This window comes from Etheostoma cragini, chromosome 9 (genome assembly GCF_013103735.1).
Source record: "Etheostoma cragini isolate CJK2018 chromosome 9, CSU_Ecrag_1.0, whole genome shotgun sequence".
Taxonomy (NCBI): domain Eukaryota; kingdom Metazoa; phylum Chordata; class Actinopteri; order Perciformes; family Percidae; genus Etheostoma; species Etheostoma cragini.
In genome coordinates, this window is record NC_048415.1 from 25,556,635 (window position 1) to 25,576,057 (window position 19,423).

At 43.3% G+C, this 19,423-nt stretch overlaps 2 protein-coding genes and 2 long non-coding RNA genes across 5 annotated transcripts in view; 2 read left to right on the forward strand and 2 right to left on the reverse strand.

Annotated features, from left to right (window-relative positions):
* plpp3 (phospholipid phosphatase 3) overlaps nt 1–2,562 on the reverse strand; it is a 32,001-nt gene extending 29,439 nt beyond the window's left edge. The window contains exon 1 of one of the 2 annotated variants that reach the window (XM_034880951.1): nt 1,992–2,560. In XM_034880951.1, the coding sequence (XP_034736842.1) occupies nt 1,992–2,130 (139 nt within the window). In that variant the 5' untranslated portion in view covers nt 2,131–2,560. Of the gene's footprint in view, nt 1–1,991 lie in introns of both variants that reach the window. The other variant, XM_034880952.1, reaches the window with a different exon arrangement.
* A 1,972-nt stretch (nt 2,563–4,534) lies between these two features.
* prkaa2 (protein kinase, AMP-activated, alpha 2 catalytic subunit) lies at nt 4,535–17,619 on the forward strand. Its single transcript, XM_034880931.1, has 10 exons — nt 4,535–4,841; nt 6,050–6,191; nt 7,278–7,371; nt 8,577–8,721; nt 9,585–9,672; nt 12,371–12,595; nt 13,709–13,871; nt 14,168–14,506; nt 15,211–15,337; nt 16,208–17,619. Exons 1-10 carry the CDS (start codon nt 4,742–4,744, stop codon nt 16,456–16,458), a joined length of 1,674 nt encoding a protein of 557 aa, XP_034736822.1. The 5' UTR covers nt 4,535–4,741; the 3' UTR covers nt 16,459–17,619.
* Nucleotides 16,888–19,423, reverse strand: part of LOC117950198 — a 15,311-nt gene continuing 12,775 nt past the window's right edge. The window contains exon 4 of the long non-coding RNA XR_004657837.1: nt 16,888–16,958. This is a non-coding gene — a long non-coding RNA (uncharacterized LOC117950198). The remainder of the gene's footprint in view (nt 16,959–19,423) is intronic.
* LOC117950190 overlaps nt 17,824–19,423 on the forward strand; it is a 2,904-nt gene continuing 1,304 nt past the window's right edge. The window contains exon 1 of the long non-coding RNA XR_004657830.1: nt 17,824–19,107. This is a non-coding gene — a long non-coding RNA (uncharacterized LOC117950190). The remainder of the gene's footprint in view (nt 19,108–19,423) is intronic.

Here is a 19,423-nt window from a genome sequence, read left to right on the forward strand (position 1 = left end):
CTCTCCACCCACTGTAACCCCCCCCCACACCCCCACCCCCCCCACACTAAACCACTAAAGTGGGCCAACCAATCACCACTGGGCAGCCAGATTGTGTTTAGCATGACAAAGAAGAATCTGTGTGACCATTCATGTCGGTGTGCTTACATGCATTTTGTGTGTGTGTGTGTGTGTGTGTGTGTTCTTCTTACATGGCAGAGAGGAGCTTTTACCAGAGAAGGAAGTTGGTTTGTGCAGGAAATTCGCTCCACATGCGCTCAAAGCTCATCTACATTCATATGGGTGCAGATGAAACAGTGTATCTCTGTCTGAGGTTCTTTAATAAGCAAACCAATATAAACCCAATGGAAAACTTTGCATCTGTCAAGCAGATCTGCTTCTACTACACAGTATTAAGGACAATGTGGAGTTAATCTGCACCATCCTGGGTGATAAAATTCCTGTTCCTGTGTGGTGGCAATGTCCCGTATTTTGTTACTACTGTTGATGTTTTAGTTTCTCCACATAAAGCTGTTGGTGTGGCTCCCACCTGCTCCTCCAATGCCTGGTCAGCCACGCGTCCTGCCTCTCCATCGCTCTCTCTGTTAGATCGGAGAGGCATTCCCCTGCCACAACACATGCTTAAGCAATTATTCCATAAAGTCCCCTGGTCAGAAAGAGACATAGAGGGCTAGATAGAGAGCCAGAGAGCGAGAGAGGGAGAGAAAGCAATTTGAAGTGGAGTGATCAAGGGCAGCTGGCCAGGGATTTTGCAGGGTTCTGGGAGAGAATGTATAGAAGTAAAGCGCAACTCCCATAATCCTTTTCTAAAAGAGAGAAAGGAGAGACGGAGGGATTGAAAACAAAGAGAAGAGAAAGGGGGGCCACTGGAGCTAGAAACTAAAAAAGGACTGGGCTATGGGGTACAACAGCCAAAAAACAAACCGGCTATCAAAGCAACACACATACACACTGCACTCTGAATCTGGATGGGACGCTGGCAGAATAACAAGTCAGGACTCACACACACACACACACACAAACTCTACTTCACAAACAAGTTGCATGTCATGTCATGATGTGCACATCAGAGCAGTGATGACCACGGTGAAACTTTGAGAAACTAACAAAGGATCAATAACCTTAATTGTACCTGCACTTTTTTCTGCACTACCTATACTTTATGTTTTATATTTTGTGTTGACACTGTAAAGGGGTTGCTTCCATCCCGTTGCACATGTACTTTGTATAATGACATTAAAGGCTTTCTATCCTAAACATGAAGCTGAGAACACCCCTCGTGTACTGACAGCTCCGGCTGGAATGGCACCTCTGGAGGTTTTGGGGTCAGATGAACAGGGCTAGCAAGGCAGGTTACAACACTTCATAACATGTATGCCCTCAGGCACGTCTGGCAGGCACCCTGCGCATCAATTGATCACTCCCCAGTGATCCTCTGTGGACTCTGAAAGGATCAATACATTATGTAATGACAAACATTTTCCTCTTGCTGTGTCAGCTGAGAATATAGACACACACACGTGTGTCAGTCCATCAAAAGAAGAAGTTGTTTTGTATATGGTTGATATGCATGCATTATTGTGCCAGCACACGTCACGTCTGGCTTGTGTCATTGTGAGATTGCACAGTATAAAGTGTGTGTTTCTAACAATCCGAAAGCCTGTAATGTTGATTACTGTCAGTGTGTTGTGCCCCGCGCTTTCCCCGGCATGGGATGGGGGTGGTGGTGTTGGAACTGGACGATAAGGGGATGTTGCAGATTAAGTTGTCTTGTGGTGACAGATACCAGGCAATACTTTAAAAAACTACAACTGCCAACCATGAGAAAGCGCGGGCCCTGTTTTTATTCAATTATTGTGTGTGCTGTTTTGTGTGTGAATCCAGAGCTGATAGTACACTCACTGACTCCAAATCAGCTGATGTGAGCCAACAAAATGAACAATTCAAATTGCAATACAGATCCCGCAGCCTAAACGCATTCATAGACTCACCAAGTAGAAGGCAGAAGATGTCGAGCGCAATCAGCAGCTTCTTCTTACTGTTGTTCACACCGTTGTTGTTATTTAACGTAGAGGTCCCTCCGTTCCTTGTCTCTTGTGCCATTGCTTTCTCATACATGTACTTTTGCATTTGAGAAGTCCCCCGATTCAGCTCAAAATCCCACACCACGCGGTAGGTGAAGGAAGTCTGTCAGGTTCTCAAGTCCTTTTAAAAAAAAAATGTCATGCAAGGAGAAAACTTCCCAACTCGGAGGTCTCGTAAAGTTTCAGATCTGCTGATGTTCTTTCGTTTGTTTTATCAAATAGTATTTGGTGAACGGAACCGCGCCACGGACTCAAGAAAAAAAAGTTGCCTCGGCTCGAAATGAATGGAAAGCCCGCTCCCCTTTTATCGCTCTTGGTTCAAAGACTTGGAGTGAGGGAGAATTGCGCTGCGCATCGACAGCCGCTCTTGTTATATGAATCCTTCTTCTCCTCCTCCTCCCCCCCCCCTGCTCTCTTCAAGTTCCCCTAGCAGCTTCAAGGCTCAGCCCTCTTCCCTCTGCTAGCGGTGGGTAATCACCTCCATCCCTGCATGGAAAACTTTCTCCGACTGGTGGGGAGGAGCGGGGCAGAGCGCAGCGCCCCCCGCGGATCCGCGAGGTACTACAGGCGCACTAGAGTCCCATTAGTTAGGAGCGTATCACAGTGGTTTTGTTGTTGGAGATCATACACTGGCTCTCTTTTTTTAATCCTAAAGAAGAATGAAAGCACATACTTACTGACTATTTTAACACTATGTTTCCTCAGTTCTTTTAAAAAGACGTATGTTAAAACTCTGCTGCACATTGTGCCCATGGAAACAATATTACGAGTAAAGAAGTCCTAAACAATAGTTAAAAGTATATTTTACCAATATAATGAAAAACTGTATGCATAGTCTGCCAGTCCCCATTCAAAAAGTATTTGGACGTTTAGAATGAATCCGATTTATTGGAAGATTGGAAAACGTGTAATGTAAATCACTTTTTTTTTTAAATTGTAATTAAGCTAAATGTTGTATTTTTTTTGTTTGTTTTATGTTAATACAGATGTATTATTGAAAACTCTAACTGGATCGTTCCGGTTAGTGAACCCAAGCATTTACTTATTCATTTATTTTTATTGATGGGGAAATTACAGTTTACACTCTGTTATTACACACAGCCCTGAAATACACACACATGCTCGGGTCCTATACATGCACTAATGGAGAGATGTCAAAGTTTCTGTGGGGGGATAGGGGGATTGACCAGGGCCCTGACCAGTAGATGGGGGTTCGGTGCCTTGCTCACAAGCACTTTGGCAGTGCCCAGGAGGTGAACTGGCATATCTCCAACAACCCGTCCACACTCCGTACTTTGGCCCGAACGGGGACTTGAACCACCAACCCTCCGGTTCCCAACCCAACTCCCTACGGAGTAACAGACACAATTAATAATTTTATTCAAATATACCCGGAATTGACTGCTTGTTTTTGAACTTTAATAAGAAACCGTTCATGTGCCAGGCCAGCTCCAAACATACTTTTCGATTTCAGACAGAGCTCAAGTCTCTGACACGCAAGACAGCAGCAGGTAAACTATTCCGAGAAACCTGCTGGATATTGATAAATTAAACTTACACTGCCATCTAGTGTCATCCCTGTCATTTCACATCTGAATGACCCGAGGTTCAGTGCTTCGCGAGACCAGTCACCCTTATGGGATTTCTGGTATAGCTGTCTCATTTTATTAGTGTCTGTCTTGTGTATCTGTATCTGTTTTGTTGTTGTTGTTTTTATGCACCGTGAGTCTAAAAGGCCTAATAAAAAGCTATCTAACTATCTAGTGGTTAAATATGAACAACTCCCCTTAATCTTGTTCCAACTCATCCACCCATAAGTATTTTCACCAGCCCATTCTGTAACAGAAAGTTGATGGAAGATCATCAACAACATTGGACGCTTTAAACTAAAAAATGACTGGGACTGATACGGTAGAGAGGGGCCAAAAGGCTATAATATGTGATATGACTGTGTGTGTATATGTCTGTGTGTGTATGTGTCTGTCTGTGTGTGTGTTTGGGTGTCTGTTTCTGCGTGTGTTGTTTTTTTCTCCCTCCCTCCCGTCTTTCCTCTCTATGTTTTATTTTATTTTACATTTTTTATTTAATTTTTGTTTGTGTTTATTTGTATTATTTTAATTTTTTAATTTTTTTTCTTTCTATGTATTGTTTTCTTTCTGTATTGTTCGTAACTGTGTTTGTTGCTGTTTACTTTTCCAAAACGAAATAAAAAATGTGAACACAAAAAAAACACACATCACGCATACTGTATAAGTAAGGTAACGTTACATTATTTTGTGCGTGAAACAAACCTGTTTCCGATACAGGGTTACGTTTTTAATTGACAGGGATGCCAAACTTGATACATCACCGGGTCAGTGGGAGACACATCTACTCTCTATGGGCTCTCGGAGAGATAATCCCGGTTAGGACAGACAGGCTATATGCCATATGGCCCTTCAGAAAAGCAGTTTATTTCTGCTAAAGCCTAATAGTGCCTGCCTACCATACACCTGTGACAGTGCGCGTTTAACGTGCTCGAGTCTTCGGTGCTTTTTCCCTTCCCTCGCAGTGGACAGAACAAGTGAAGTGCCCCGCCCCTCTGTGAGCTCCATAGGCAGGCAGACAGGCAGCACACCCGCCGTACCGAGCGAGCCCAACCGTCGGTAACGGAGAAGATGGCAGAGCGGCAACAGCAGAAAAACGAAGGCAGGGTAAAAATTGGGCATTATGTGCTCGGCGACACGCTCGGAGTGGGAACATTCGGCAAAGTGAAGAGTTAAGTCGTGCTTTTGTGTCATTATTATCTTAATGTGTTTGCCTGTTTCAGTTGGAGTCATATGAAGTAACGTTAGTCGCTGTGCCTCCCCCCTCAACTTGACAGTGATAAACTTGCGGTCAGGGCAATTTACGTAGCCGGGTGGTTCACCGGCGGCTACAGAAGGGATTTAAAGCGTAAATATGTTACGAGAATCCGCCAGCTTGAAAGTCAAATTCTTTCATCGAAGCCTCCTCTGTAGCTACCGTTACCAGTCATGGCAGGTGACATTACCTGGCATAACTTGTTCAGCTAACGTTATGCACAGTCATACTCAAATTATTATCGTATAACGTTAACGTTAAAGCTGAGGAGTTGATGTGAGATGTATTTTCCACGTCTTGCGGTAAAGGACGTAGCTATGTGAAGCTTACAGCTTGACCAAAACCCTCCGTGTGGGTTTGACGTTAACTGACAAAATGTCAGTGAGGCTGACATTAGTCCCGTATGTCATCCCATTGCCAGCCAGTGTTAGCCTGTTAAGTGCATACTAAGTCAGGAACACGTTTTACAGGCGTGAAGTTAAACTGGAAGGGTCTATCACAGGATATTATTTCAGTTTTCTTAGCTAGTTTTAAGGAACTCTGCGTGACCTTGTGAGCTTTAAGACCGGTTAAGACTCATGCTTCGTCAGCCGGTTTCTTGTGTCCGTAGTTTGAGTATTAGCTAGCCTAGCAAGTTGTAAAATCCATGCAAAAATTCAGTCTAAATTCATACCGTTTAATACCAAATTTAATTAAATGTAGTTAAATATAACGATTTTACTACTGGGAGTGGATGTTTTAGGGTTATCCCTACAATATGTGGGAGTTAGAGCAGTTCATCCACTATTAGTATTACTGCTTTATATAACTGGTGTATGTAGTCAAAGTGTTGTAGGGGTTGGCAGCCTCAAGCATGCAAATAGCTCCAACACCCTAAACAAAGACATAGAGGGCAGATAAGGGCTGCAGTAGGGCAAACACAAAAAAAAGCATAATAATAATTTACTGTCGTGTTGACGCCTGTGCAACAGATACTACAACTCCAGCCTTAACCCATTAATGCCACTTTCTACCTCCCTTTAGGCATCCATATCTTGTGTCTAACTGTCTTGTGTTTGAGCCCCTATGTAGTTTTACCATCTGTGTATTTTATGTGCTTTATCTCTGTATTCTTTTGTTTTCAGTTGGCGAGCACCAGTTGACAGGCCATAAAGTGGCTGTAAAGATCCTAAACAGACAGAAGATTCGCAGTCTCGATGTTGTCGGGAAGATCAAACGAGAGATCCAGAACCTCAAACTGTTCAGACACCCACATATTATCAAGCTGTAAGTGGAGAAAGACAACATATTCTATTATCAGATTTTATGACTGACACTGAGAGATAAGGAAGCTCTTTAAGTTGCTGTTGTAATGTGGGCCTTTTGCTATTTTGTGTTCCCTCTGTTGTGGCATGCCTTGCGTCTTCCTGTTTGTTTACTACAGCTACGCTGTACTGAGCATGCCCACAGGGCTCCCAGGAGGTAGAAAACACACACACACACACACACACACACACACACACACAAAGTTTAATTATCCAGTTAAAATGATAGATGCTGTAGTTTCTAACTGTGACTAAATTCTCTCTCTCATCCATATGTCTTGTCTCCTTTCCCTTTCTTTCCCTTTTCCTTCTTTCCTTCTGTGTCCATGGCCTCTTTCTCCTTGTCAGTCCATGCCTCTCTCCGTCTCTCTCAACAATCTGTGTGTTATTTTTAGGTCAGGGTTAGTCCACTGTTACACTGTAAGCTATGGGAGATATGCAAGCTCTCAGGACGTGAGCTTGAGCGCTGCGGAACACTATGCCACTAACATATACATTTCCAAACACTGGCACACACACACAGACACACACACAGTCTGCCTGCATGAACGCTGCTGGACTGAGCAAAGCAGACTCTGTGCGATATATTGCCCCTGTTTGTAAAGCCAGCATGAAATAAATTAACTTAGAATAAATGTCCTAACATTTTCCTGAACTTACTGTTAAGATTTCCATGTGTGTGTGTGTGGGAGAGAGAGAGAGTAAGAGAGAGAGAGAGAGAAATTGTTATTTGGTTTGTGTTTATTTCTCCCGTGGTGCCGGCTGTGTTGCGCTACACCTTGTTCGACAGGAATGAAGTAGATTATGATGAAGTGCAGAATCTCAAAAGAGCAACCATTCATCAGATTGGCCCTGCATTTTAATATACTTGACCTTTATGAAACTAATGCCTACACTCAGCAGCCATTCATCAAAGCTTTGCCTCACCTATGTGTGTATTGGTTTGCGCATATTTATTCAGTGCATGTTTTTAAGTAATTATATTTGTTTTAGAGATGATGTTTAATCCTTTATCGGTCATGCTCTAAAACATATGTTTTTGTTTTAGGTACCAGGTGATTAGTACACCTACGGATTTCTTCATGGTCATGGAGTATGTGTCTGGGGGTGAGCTGTTTGACTATATCTGCAAACATGGACGGGTAAGAGATTTCATCTGTTAACTGACTGGTATTAGCCCCATAGTCCTTATCCACTAGGTTGTGGTGGTCAATGACCACCTTCTCCTAAACACCAAGTAATTACCAATGTATTATTTTTTTAATTGACTACTTGGCAGGTGTGTTGACCAAGTAAGACTGACGTTGGCGTTTCCTCGACTTTAGCGGTCATAAACATACTGTTACACTTTAGTATTTGTATTTTTTATGTTGCTTTACAAATAATTTCATTTAAGATAAGTTGTATGAGCTCATTTTCTTCCTTCGTGACTTTGTGAATATGTTCAGACTCTGTAGAGACATCAAAACACTGTCTTTGTGCATATTATTTACACTACAATTATACCCCTCAAATATATTTTGCACCAAAATATTTACTTTTTACTCCTTTAACTACTGTTGTAAACTTCCAAGTGACATGATTTAAAGTTTATGAGTTATATAAATGTGTTTCGACAACAGTGTTCCCATACACCATCATTGCCCAACCTTTCTGTCAAAGTCAGTTTGAATGTTTTACTCACTTACTCAGGGACTATATTGGGTGGAAGCATAGCTAAAGCACTGTCCCAAGTCAATATCTGCCTAGGAAATGGTCTAGTCTTAATCTGCATTGCTATTTGTACTCATTGTGAATATGCAGGCCACAACAAGTAATAAGTTGTTGGCTCACTTTTACTAACAACATGCTAACTGTCAACATAGGATTCAATTCACTACGCTAAGCTAACGAGCGGCGGCGCTGCCGGTGTTGCACCGGACTAAAACAATGCATGCACTGAGACGAAAAATGCCTTAGCCCACCTATTCACAGCTAGGGGAGACCGTGAGAAGCCCTATTTCGACAAACGGTGGCATGTTCCTTTAAAGTTCACAGGATTGTTTTAGATTCAAACCTTGAATGAAGCCTGGTGTTCCACAAAAACGCACACATGTTTAAGACAGCTACAAAGAGACGACTCGTTGTCAGGACTCCATTTATTTTGACTGTAATCAAATAATCCTACTTGAACTTTAACTGGGCCCGAAAGCCATAGCAACCTCATGACCAACCCTGAACATGATCCATTTGCTCTAAACAAGAATCCACATTATCCACCGTTCTTTCCACACAATCAGAGAAATACTAAATACGAAGAAAGTACAGCCACTGTCCAAATCATGTCCGTTTATATCGTCTCTTTCAGGTGGAAGACACAGAAGCTCGCCGTCTTTTCCAGCAGATTATTTCAGCTGTAGACTACTGCCACAGGCACATGGTGGTCCACAGAGACCTCAAACCTGAGAACGTCCTGCTGGATGCCAGCAAGAACGCCAAGATAGCCGACTTCGGTAGGATCCCCAGACAACAGAGTTACATTTAGAGTGAAAGATAGAACGATTGGCATTGCAGAAGTATTGTAAGGGAATATACTGTAAGAAGTGAAGGGGGAGGGGGGGGGATTACCAAGTACTTGTTCAGTTTGATTAGAGGCAAGTGAACATTTGCTGCAGAGTTACAGGACAAAGTGTGAAATCACCATCATGCACCTGTTAACCTCATTATTAAATGGAAATTAATTTCTCACTGAGCTCAGTTTCTAATGGGTTGGGGCATAATTGTTCTAGCTGATGGTTAAGAGATTGTGTCTAATGCAATATGACCATGAAAGAGAGAAATATGTCCACAAACACAGGAAGGCCCTTGTGCACTGCAGGGTGGGGGGTTGGGGGGAGAGGTCCCCTAGCAACAACAGGGTCTCATATCTTGTCTGGCAGAAGGCCTTGAGGCCCAGTGTCATCTGATAGGGAAGGGTTTGTGGGGGTGTGGCAGGATAAGTGTTTTGGCTGAGAGCAACAGACACTAGTAAGCAGTGAGAGGAAGCGCTAGAGGAACATGGATAGAAGATGAAGGGAAGGTCAGCACAGTGCAGAGCTGGTGTTTAACGTTTTGGCCGAGTCCCTGGCAGCCAGAGAGAGGCTCATCCAATTAGACGGGCTTTGTGTCTAGGGCTTAGAGTCTTGGCGGGTAAAGGAGGATAAAGATATCAGCGGCGTCCCCAGTGTATTGCTCTCACCCTCCCTGTGCCCGGGCCATGTTCAATTGAACGAAAGAATCAATAGCAATAATATGACCATAGAGGATTGTTTCATTAGCCTGTGTTACTCTCACAGTTGAGACTGAAGGGTGGTTATTTCTTGTGTTTGGCCCTTAGGTCTGTCAAACATGATGTCAGATGGAGAGTTTCTACGGACGAGCTGTGGCTCACCCAACTATGCTGCTCCAGAGGTCATCTCAGGAAGGTGTGTGTGTGTATGTGTGAGAGATGCATTGATACTCAAAATGATGTATATCTAGAGGACCATTTATTAATAGCCCTTATTTTTATGGCTTTGGGAACCAAATAGTTTTGGACTGGAAACTGAATCTGATAGAAATCAAATTTTAAAAGGTGCCCCATAAAGGTTTCTTGTAAACAGAGAAAAGCTGTGTACTTCACTATTACTCAGTGAAGCACACTGCGTGTATGCTTGGGGTCCAAAAAAACTGTTGAATGCATTTATTTTCCTCATAATAGTGCTTGACGATAGGGTCTAAATCTTCATTCCCCAACATAAAGTGGTGAGAACAAGTATTTGATCCAGTGCTGATTTAGCAGGTTTTCCTACTATTAAAGCATAGGTACACTTGAACTGTGAGAGACGGAATCTAAAACAAATATTAAGAAAAATCACATTGTATGATTTTTAAATAATTCATTTGCATTTTATTGCATGACATAAGTATTTGATACATCAGAGACATCTTAATATTTTGTACAGAAACCTTTGTAATTCCAGAGATCATACATTTCATGTAGTTCTTGACCAGGTTTGCACACACTGCAGCAGGGATTTTGGCCCACTCCTTAATACAGACCTTCTCCAGATCCTTCAGGTTTTGGGGCTGTTGCTGGGCAATACGGACTTTCAGCTCCCTCCAAAGATTTTCTAGTGCGTTCGGGTCTGGGGACTGGCGAGGCCACTCCAGGACCTTGAGATGCTTCTTACGGAGCCACTCCTTAGTTGCCTTGGCTGTGTGTTTCGAGTCGTTGTCATGCTGAAAGACCCAGCCATGACACATCTTCACTGCTCTTACTGAGGAAAGGAAGTTGTTGGGCACGATCTCGCAATACATGGCCCCGTCCATCCTCACCTCAATACGGTGCATTCGTCCTGTCCCCTTTGCAGAAAAGCATCCCCAAAGAAAGATGTTTCCACCTCCATGCTTCACTGTTGGGATGGTGTTCTTGGGGTTGTACTCATCCTTCTTCTTCATCCTAACCCAGCGAGTGGAGTTTAGACCATAAAGCTGTATATCTGTCTCATCCGACCACAAGACCTTCTCCCGTTCCTCCTCTGGATCATCCAGATAGTCATAGGCAAACTTCTAGACATGCACTGGCTTGAGCAGGGAGACCTTGCGTGCGCCGATGATGGCATAGTGTGTTACTGATGGTTTTCTTTGAGACTGTGGTCCCAGCTCTCTTCAGGTCATTGACAAGGTCCTGCCGTGTAGTTCTGTGCTGATCCCTACCTCCTCATGATAAATGATGCCCCACAAGGTGAGATCTAGCATAGAGCCCCAGACCGAGGGAGATTGACCGTCATCTTGAGCTTCTTCCATTTTCTAATTATTGCGCCAACAGTTGTTGCCTTCTCACCAAGCTGCTTGCCTATTGTCCTGTAGCCCATCGCAGCCTTATGCAGGGCTACAATTTTATCCCTGATGTCCTTACACAGCTCTCTGGTCTTCGCCATTGTGGAGAGGTTGGAGTCCGTTTGAGTGTGTGGACAGGTGTCTTTTATACAGGTAACGAGTTCAAACAGGTGCATTTAATACAGGTAATGAGCGATCAGCAGGGCTTCTTAAAGATACACTAACAGGTCTGTGAGAGACAGAATTCTTACTGGTTGTTAGGTGATCAAATACTCAATTCATTTTGGAAATTAATTATTTAAAAATCATACATTGTAATTTTCTGGATTTTGGTTTTAGATTCCGTCCCTCACAAATGAAGTGTACCTATGATAAAAAAAAAACTATATGCTTAGTAAGTAGGAAAACTTGAAAAATCAGCAATCATGAAATACTTGTTCTCTCCACTGTAGGTCATTTCCAATCTCAACAATGAATATCACAATCTATACTCCTGTGTGTCTTAAATAATTTACTAAGCGCGTAAATTGAAAAGTATTAAGTATTTTCTTCAGTGCATTAAGAACTTCAGTGCAAAATGAATGTGCAAGGATAAGACCTAAAGCGTCGTCAGTATGACGTAAATATTGCTGAAATGCAGTTTAAAATAAATGTTATATCTTTTTGAGTATAAATTGTCAAATTGCCCTGTCCTATCTAAAACATTTGCAAAGGCAATTTTCTAAAATATCATGCATTACTAGCTTGAAGTCGTCTTCACTGCCTTTGGTCACGCATTGCTGCGTTTGTTAGCGCGTTACCTACCGCCGCCTGTAGATCACCGCAATACTGTGCTACCATGCAAAGAATGTTCTCCAACACACGTGCTTGTAAATTACATAAGCCATAAATTACAACTTACATCAAAAATAGTCTTTTAAAGATACAGTAGGTAAAGTCTTATAAAACTAACTTTCTGTTATATTAGCTGAAACTGACCCTATATTCAAGTAGTATTACATAAAGCAGCTAATAAAAAAATAAAAATTCTGGTTTCTCTGGCATCACCTACAGCCTGTAGTGGGATTTGCAAAAAATCCAGCGCTCCCTGGTTAGATGGTTAGATGCTTTAGCAGAAAGGGGTGGAGGGACTGAGAAGTTGTCGATGTTCAAATTCTTTGGCTAAATCCTACTTACAGCACATTTAAGCGCTAGAATGACAAACACTTATAACAGTGCCTCCTGCTTTTCTGGTGGATCTACAAGAGTGACACATTCTAAATGGATTTTTTTGTTTGTCGTGTCTTCTGATCCCTCTGTCAGGCTCTATGCAGGCCCAGAGGTGGACATCTGGAGTTGTGGCGTGATCCTGTACGCCCTCCTGTGTGGCACTCTGCCCTTTGATGACGAGCACGTCCCCACGCTGTTTAAGAAGATCAGAGGAGGTGTCTTCTACATGCCAGAGTACCTGCCTCGCTCGGTGGCCTCGCTGCTCACACTCATGCTGCAGGTGGACCCTCTGAAGAGGGCCACCATCAAAGACATCAGGTGCCCCCGACCAGAGGCCTCCTTCGTATTATAGTCTCTTTTTTTAAGATTATTTTTTGAGCATTTTAGACCTTTAATGACAGGACAGTTGAAGAAGTGAAAGGGGAGTGAGAAGGAGGAATGATATGCAACAAAGGGCCTCAGGTCGGAGTCAAACCCGGAGGAGTAAACCTCTTTATACGGGCCCCCAGTCTACCAACTGAGCTACCAGGGTGCCCCATATTCTGTCTTTTTAAAGGAGCGCTATGCAATTTTGACCATTTCTTCGCTGTTTTCGCTTTTTGATCGCAGGTTTCTCTATAGAGCCCCCCCCTCAGCCCAGCCATGACAATAGTGTGAAAAAGCCAGTTCCTGAATGGCCGTATGTTCGCAGTGCCATGAAGCAATTTGTTACATTGCAAGACTATTTACTACAACAAAAGGAAGCTAACAACTGGGAATTAGTCGTGCAACGCCCTTGGCCATACTAGACACCCCTATCTCCCCACTGTTAAAATTTACTGGGCGCTGTTGGTTTTTTGGGGCTATTAACCGTATAAATTAGTCAGCCAAATTTAACATGAATGCTGTCAACACATCCAGGAACGTACTTCTGTTCTTCACACTAAAACACATGCTTCAACAACTCCAAATGATGCTGTAAAAGCTCCTTAATGTCCACCTGTAAAGCCATACCGCCACCTGAGCATCGCCCAAGTATTCCTACCGCTTTCTCTCATCAAAGACTTTTTATACTAATTAGACATGTAAACATCCACCCACATGTATGAAAAATTCACACGTCCAAGATTCTTGGATGTGTAGAAAACAATTCTATTTGCACTTTGGAGGCGATTGCAGGAATTGCACCGCAAACAGACAGTAAACTGCGTCAGTGCGGATATGGCCATTAGCGGCCAACGCTGTTTGAACATGGACACAGATAGCTTAGCCCTGTAACATCAAAGACGCCCATCAGACAAACACACTTCTGTGTTTGACAACAGTTTGACTTCATGCAAGTTTAAACGTCACATAATGTGACATTTTCAAAAAATCGCGACCTATTGTACCATTAGGTTTGGTTTTATACTTAAGATTTTTTGTTAGACTGATTATTCTCTCCTCTGTCAGGGAAGATGAGTGGTTTAAGCAGGACCTGCCAGGCTACCTGTTCCCTGAGGACCCGTCCTACGATGCTTCAGTCCTGGACGAGGAGGCCGTCAAGGAAGTGTGTGAGAAGTTTGAATGCACTGAATCGGAAGTTGTGTCAAGCCTTTACAGTGGGGATCCACAGGTACACAATTATAATTTCTTAAAAAATTAAAGGAGTGTTTCCTCTGTTTTATACACTGTTACCGTTGTAATAATATATCATACCCCGCAAGATTATGTTTGCACTTTGCAGTTGAACTGTGACACGACGAGTGACGATTTCTTTGAGGAAGTTACAGGTTCTGTAGTTGCTGCTAGCCTTTCCGCTCTGCTTTTGTGGCTAATTTTCCATTATGTAAATTTTAATAATCTGAACGTCGGTCCTTAGCTTAGTCCTTAATCTTCAATTGACATTCTATCATCCCTCTGTCCATGCAGGATCAGCTGGCTGTAGCCTATCACCTCATAATAGACAACCGCCGCATCATGACCCAGGCCAGCGAGTTCTACCTGGCCTCCAGTCCTCCCCAGGGCTCCTTCATTGAAGAGGGCATGCCGCTGCCCCCCGGGGTCAAACCCCACCCAGAGAGGATGCCTCCACTCCTGGCTGACAGCCCCAAGTCTCGTTGTCCTCTGGATGCTCTCAACACCACCCGGCCCAAACCTCTGGCAGTGAAGAAGTCCAAGTGGCACCTGGGTATCAGGAGCCAGAGCAGACCCTATGACATCATGGCTGAAGTGTACAGGGCTATGAGACAACTTAGCTTTGACTGGAAGGTAAAAGGACATGTCTTACCCTTATTTTCCACTGGACTTCTGTGCTGCGTTCAGCCATTGCTCCATCCTCCGCCATGCACCACACCACAACGGGAGCGTCTCAGAAGAAGAGCGTGTTGTCTACCCAACTCCCAGATTTTATTGACTCTGCAAGTACTTAAACGAATAATTAATGAATAGAGTGTTTAACTACAAGCACTCCTGCAATTAATCTCAATGCCTTCTCTTTTCTGCCATTGCCCTGATGAGAATTGTGATGTCTTATTATGTTTTTCCACCTCCAAGAAGAGTCTCTTGTCGTTCATGGTGTTACAGAGATCACGGGGGGGGGTTCCTTTTTAGAGTAGCTTGAAAATATGGCTATAATTAACAACTTGAAAAAGATTACAAAAATAGCTTTAATTGGACATTTAAGCCCTTCATTTTAAAATCCTACATCAGAATGGTCCGATATTACGCAAGTGACACACTGTATGACTGGATGCCATCTCTGTTTCACTTCCTGCTCGCCTGTTGGAAAGCCCTGCGGCACGCGTGACAATAGACCTGGAGCAAAGAGAACCTTTACGCACGCTTCTGGGACCAACATGGCTGGTGGAATATCAAGCCTCGGGAACGCAGCACAGACAATGGAAAATAGGGTTTACACGTACCGTAAACACATAGGTCTCCATACAAACAAGGTTGTCTGTTATTTTGCGTAGGTGGTGAACCCGTATCACCTGCGAGTGCGGAGGAAGAATCCGGTGACGGGAACTTTGGTGAAAATGAGCCTGCAGCTGTACCAGGTGGACAGCAGATCCTACCTCCTGGACTTCAAGAGCATCGATGGTTAGTGACGGACAAACACTCATTTCACTATTTTTTAACTAGCTAATCCCTTCCTCCTCATCCCGTCCCCTCCCCCTCCCTTCTGTGCTTCCGCGCACTAACCCCCCAGCCTTCAGCTCCAAATCCTTCTTGTCGGTTATTGGCTGAAACGCCGGAACGCTGGAACACTGTTTGTGAAGGCTTCATGGTGCAGGTTGGTGCAGTTTGTTTCTGTTACCGTCTGTAGACTCTGGGCTGCCTACAGAGACTGTGTTTTTTACAGTGTGTTCTGGGGACAGGCAGCTAGCAGATAATGAGATGTTTCCTGTATGTGACAACAAATGTTTTAGCCTAAAACACACGTGACATCACTAAGAACACCCTTAAAGTGCGCGATCATTTCCAATTCATGAACATCCGTTACATTCAAGCCGTTGCAAAATGAGTTGCTACAAAGCTAATTAAGACCATGAGCGCCACACAACTCTGTTGTCTGTATTTCCCAGCAAGGCTGCGTTTACAAAATGGTGTCGTCCAGCGATATTTGCGCAGAGAAGTGAAGGTAATTATCTCTTCTGAAGAGTCGGTCCTATTTTTTTAATCCACCGCGTTCTCCTCGGTTACAACCAAGTGCATGGAGGACGGGTGGGGGCGGTGGGCCTTCACAGAAGGCTTGTGTCATGTGGATGCAACAACAATTGTCATTTCTTAGAATTCCTAATGGGGGCTACAGAAACTACGCACTACAGCTTTAATGCACATGCAAAATAGTTTACTTTGGTGGTTGCAAAATTCTTATATAATTATAGAAAAACTAAATAAAACACAATGTAATGAACTACTCCTCTGTTGATTGCTGATGCTACATTCCTCTGCTCTTGTGACCCGCAGATGACATCATGGAGGCGGTGGGCTTTAAGTCGGGGTCATCCACTCCCCAGCGATCTGGCTCCACAGCCGGTCTCCACAGACCCAGACTGAGCATCGACTCGGCCAGTCCGGCGTTTGATTTGCCCCAGCTCAGCTCCTCCCTCCCGGGGTCCCTGTCCGGTAGCTCCCCTCTAATCTCCCCCCGCCAGGGATCACACACCATGGACTTCTTCGAAATGTGTGCCAGTCTGATCACCACACTGGCGCGCTGAGACCCGTCCGCTTCTGACCTCGCTGTAACCTGGGTGTCAGTGGGGTTTTTAGGCCAATTGCTGATCTGGGATGTAGGGAGAGTATATGAGTCTGGAGCGACTTCCTCTCTCTGTCTCCTCTCCATCTCTGTACCAGTTGTATTGGACTGTAAGGCTGGAAAGCTCACTGTCACCTCAGATTAAGGAGACATAGAGAAGAATACTTTTTTTAGAAAGTCAGATTAATGGCCTTTTTTTTTTTTTTGACACAGCCTTTGGGTCAGAATGTGGAGTTTGAAGTGATCCTGGATCGGATTCTGTGAACTAGTAAAGGCCAGCAAAGTGAGCGTCAGCAGGTCACAGCTTTCAGTCCCTTCTCCCACAAATATCTTCAGTCTATTATCAGCTGCTGAAATGTCATCGCCCACCATAACACTTAATGATGGGAAATCCTGCTGAGTATGCCCCAGACACTGATCAGAGGTCAGTTTTGCTTCTTGTCTTATATTTTCAACAAGGTGCTGGTTGGTGTTCTAAGGGATCGGATTTGATTTCCGGTTCCTATGATATGGTTTGTAAAGAAACTGCTTTTGTTATCCATGTATATTATATTTATATTACAATCATATTGTGTAGTTGAAAAGGTTAGCTAAGGTATACCAAATAACACTATGCACCATAGAAGGTGATTATTATTTAGATATCAGATCCATATTTATTTTTGAGAGATGTTTTTTAGGCACTGTAGTTGTATTATTTAAGCACTGCGTCAACGTAGAGTTTTATCCGGATTTTAAATAGATTGTAGAGAGAGAGGCAGACGGATAGTACGGTCGTCTATTAGGCTACAGGAACGTCTTTATGTCAGTGTGTTTGTCATAACACTAATAACGTTGGCAAAATACCCCCGCACCTTCTGTCTCTCTCTCTCTCTCCACACCCACACACACACCGAGTCCTGAGCCTGGCTGAATGTCTCTGTGCCCGGTCCGTTTCTGGTGGTTGATTAACGCAGATATGTGCTGATTAGCTCTCACAACGGGCCGGATGGGTAGCGCACTGCCACGAGTCCATGGGGCGACTGTCTGAATACTCAACATTTTAATTGAGATATTTTGTGACTAAATTCTAAATCTGCCACGTTCTGTCAGGTAAATATAATAGTACAATGTCTTCCTCTGATGTAGAAGTACATTGTAAGTCAGTAGTAGGCTATACAGTGGAGTTGCATATTAAAATGTTTTTTATTAAATGGTTTGGGGGTCCTTCTGTAAGTCACTTTGAGGTACAATTTGGTTTTAGAGAATTCTACAAGCAGTAATACCACAGGCCAAGCAATCCAAACAGGCCCATTTTCAACAGGCACGGTACTAGTTTAGTGTTAAAGCGCAGATATACGTCTCAAAGGAGTTTCTGCCTTGATGTAGTTCAAAGATGCTGTGCATACAGTAAATATATCTGCTATTACTTTTCCCACACAACCAGCATTTTATACAGTCAATAACTGTCAGAAATATGCAACACACACAAATCTGGAGACTTCAGCGTAGTCCTTAAGTGACAAGTTGAGCAACTGTTGCTGCTCGCTCATGCATGTACAGAATGTAATTTAAAGGCAAGCTGGCCCGTGATATCAGGAGGACAGACACGGCAGTCAGTCACATACGCAGTAGCTTAAAAAGACAGAAGACCTCTGCCATTTGAAATGGCGAGCGTGGGGATTTTTTTTTTTTTTTAATGCTACAATTAACTTTTTTCTTCTTGCATTGAGAAATTAGTAAAATGTCAGAAGTTCGAGCCTAATGTGAGGTCTTGAGTTTGATTCTCTCTAAGCGAATGCCAATATTTACTTGATAAATTACTTTATCAAATCAGTTTTCAATTTCATATTAGCAGTAATAAACTTAACCAGCCCTGCTGTGTGTGTGTGTATGTGAATAAATAATGAGGTGATGATGATATTTGATAAAAGAGGAAGATGACTAATCCATGTAAGAAGGTGTGTAACCGCTGCAGGACGTTACAAGCCACAGAAACCTTTCTCCAGTTGCCTTATGGAATGCAACACAGTCATTGTGTGCATATGCTTATAGAGGGTGTGTGCATGAGCCAGTGTGTGTGGGGATCGGCTGGCTAGTGTGTCACCAAATGTTTTTACTGACTTTGTGAGGAGGATCTTCGCAGGGCTTCGGGAGTGACGCTGTGGTGTTTTGGAGCGGTAGTCTGTGTGTTTCTTCAGTTTGTCGTCTCGTTTTGTGGATACACACACTTTACTATACCTGTTGTTTCTGATCCTACGTTTTTGATGATTGTCACAGTGTTACTGCTTTTATAAATGTTGTGTGTTGTCTCGTCAGATCATACCTTATGTATCGTGTTGTCATGCAATATTTCTTCTGACTGTATGGAAGTGAAAGCAGGTGCTGCTTAGAGGAATCCTCCTGTCTGGTTTTGTCTGCGTTTGTTGGAGAGCACTCGACCGTTGCATTTCTACTGTTCTCATTTAAACACAGCAGTACGTATTCTACTTTAGACTGGGTTCACAAACAAAAATGGCCACTATATACTGAATATTGTATTTATTACAATTTATTGATCAGTTATTTTCACAGGCTTGGGGCAAGTGATTGGCAGAAGGGTGAAGAAGCAGGAATTTGTGATGAAACTGTTGTGGAAACTGACGTGAAAGTTAAAGGTCCCATGGCATGAAAATTTCACTTTAACATTATTATGTGTTCCCCCAGCCTTCCTATGGTCCCCCAGTGGCTACAAATGGTGATAGGTGTAAACCGAGCCCTGGGTATCTTGCTCTGCCTTTGAGAAAATTAAAGCCCAGATGGGCCAATCTGGAATCTTGCCCCTAATGAGGTCATAAGGAGCAAGGTTCCCTCCCTTTTCTGTGCTTTGCCCGCACAGAGAATTTGGCCCACACGAGAGAGAGACTTCATGGCTTACAAACGAGAAAAGTGGCAGTTGGTCAAGGCCA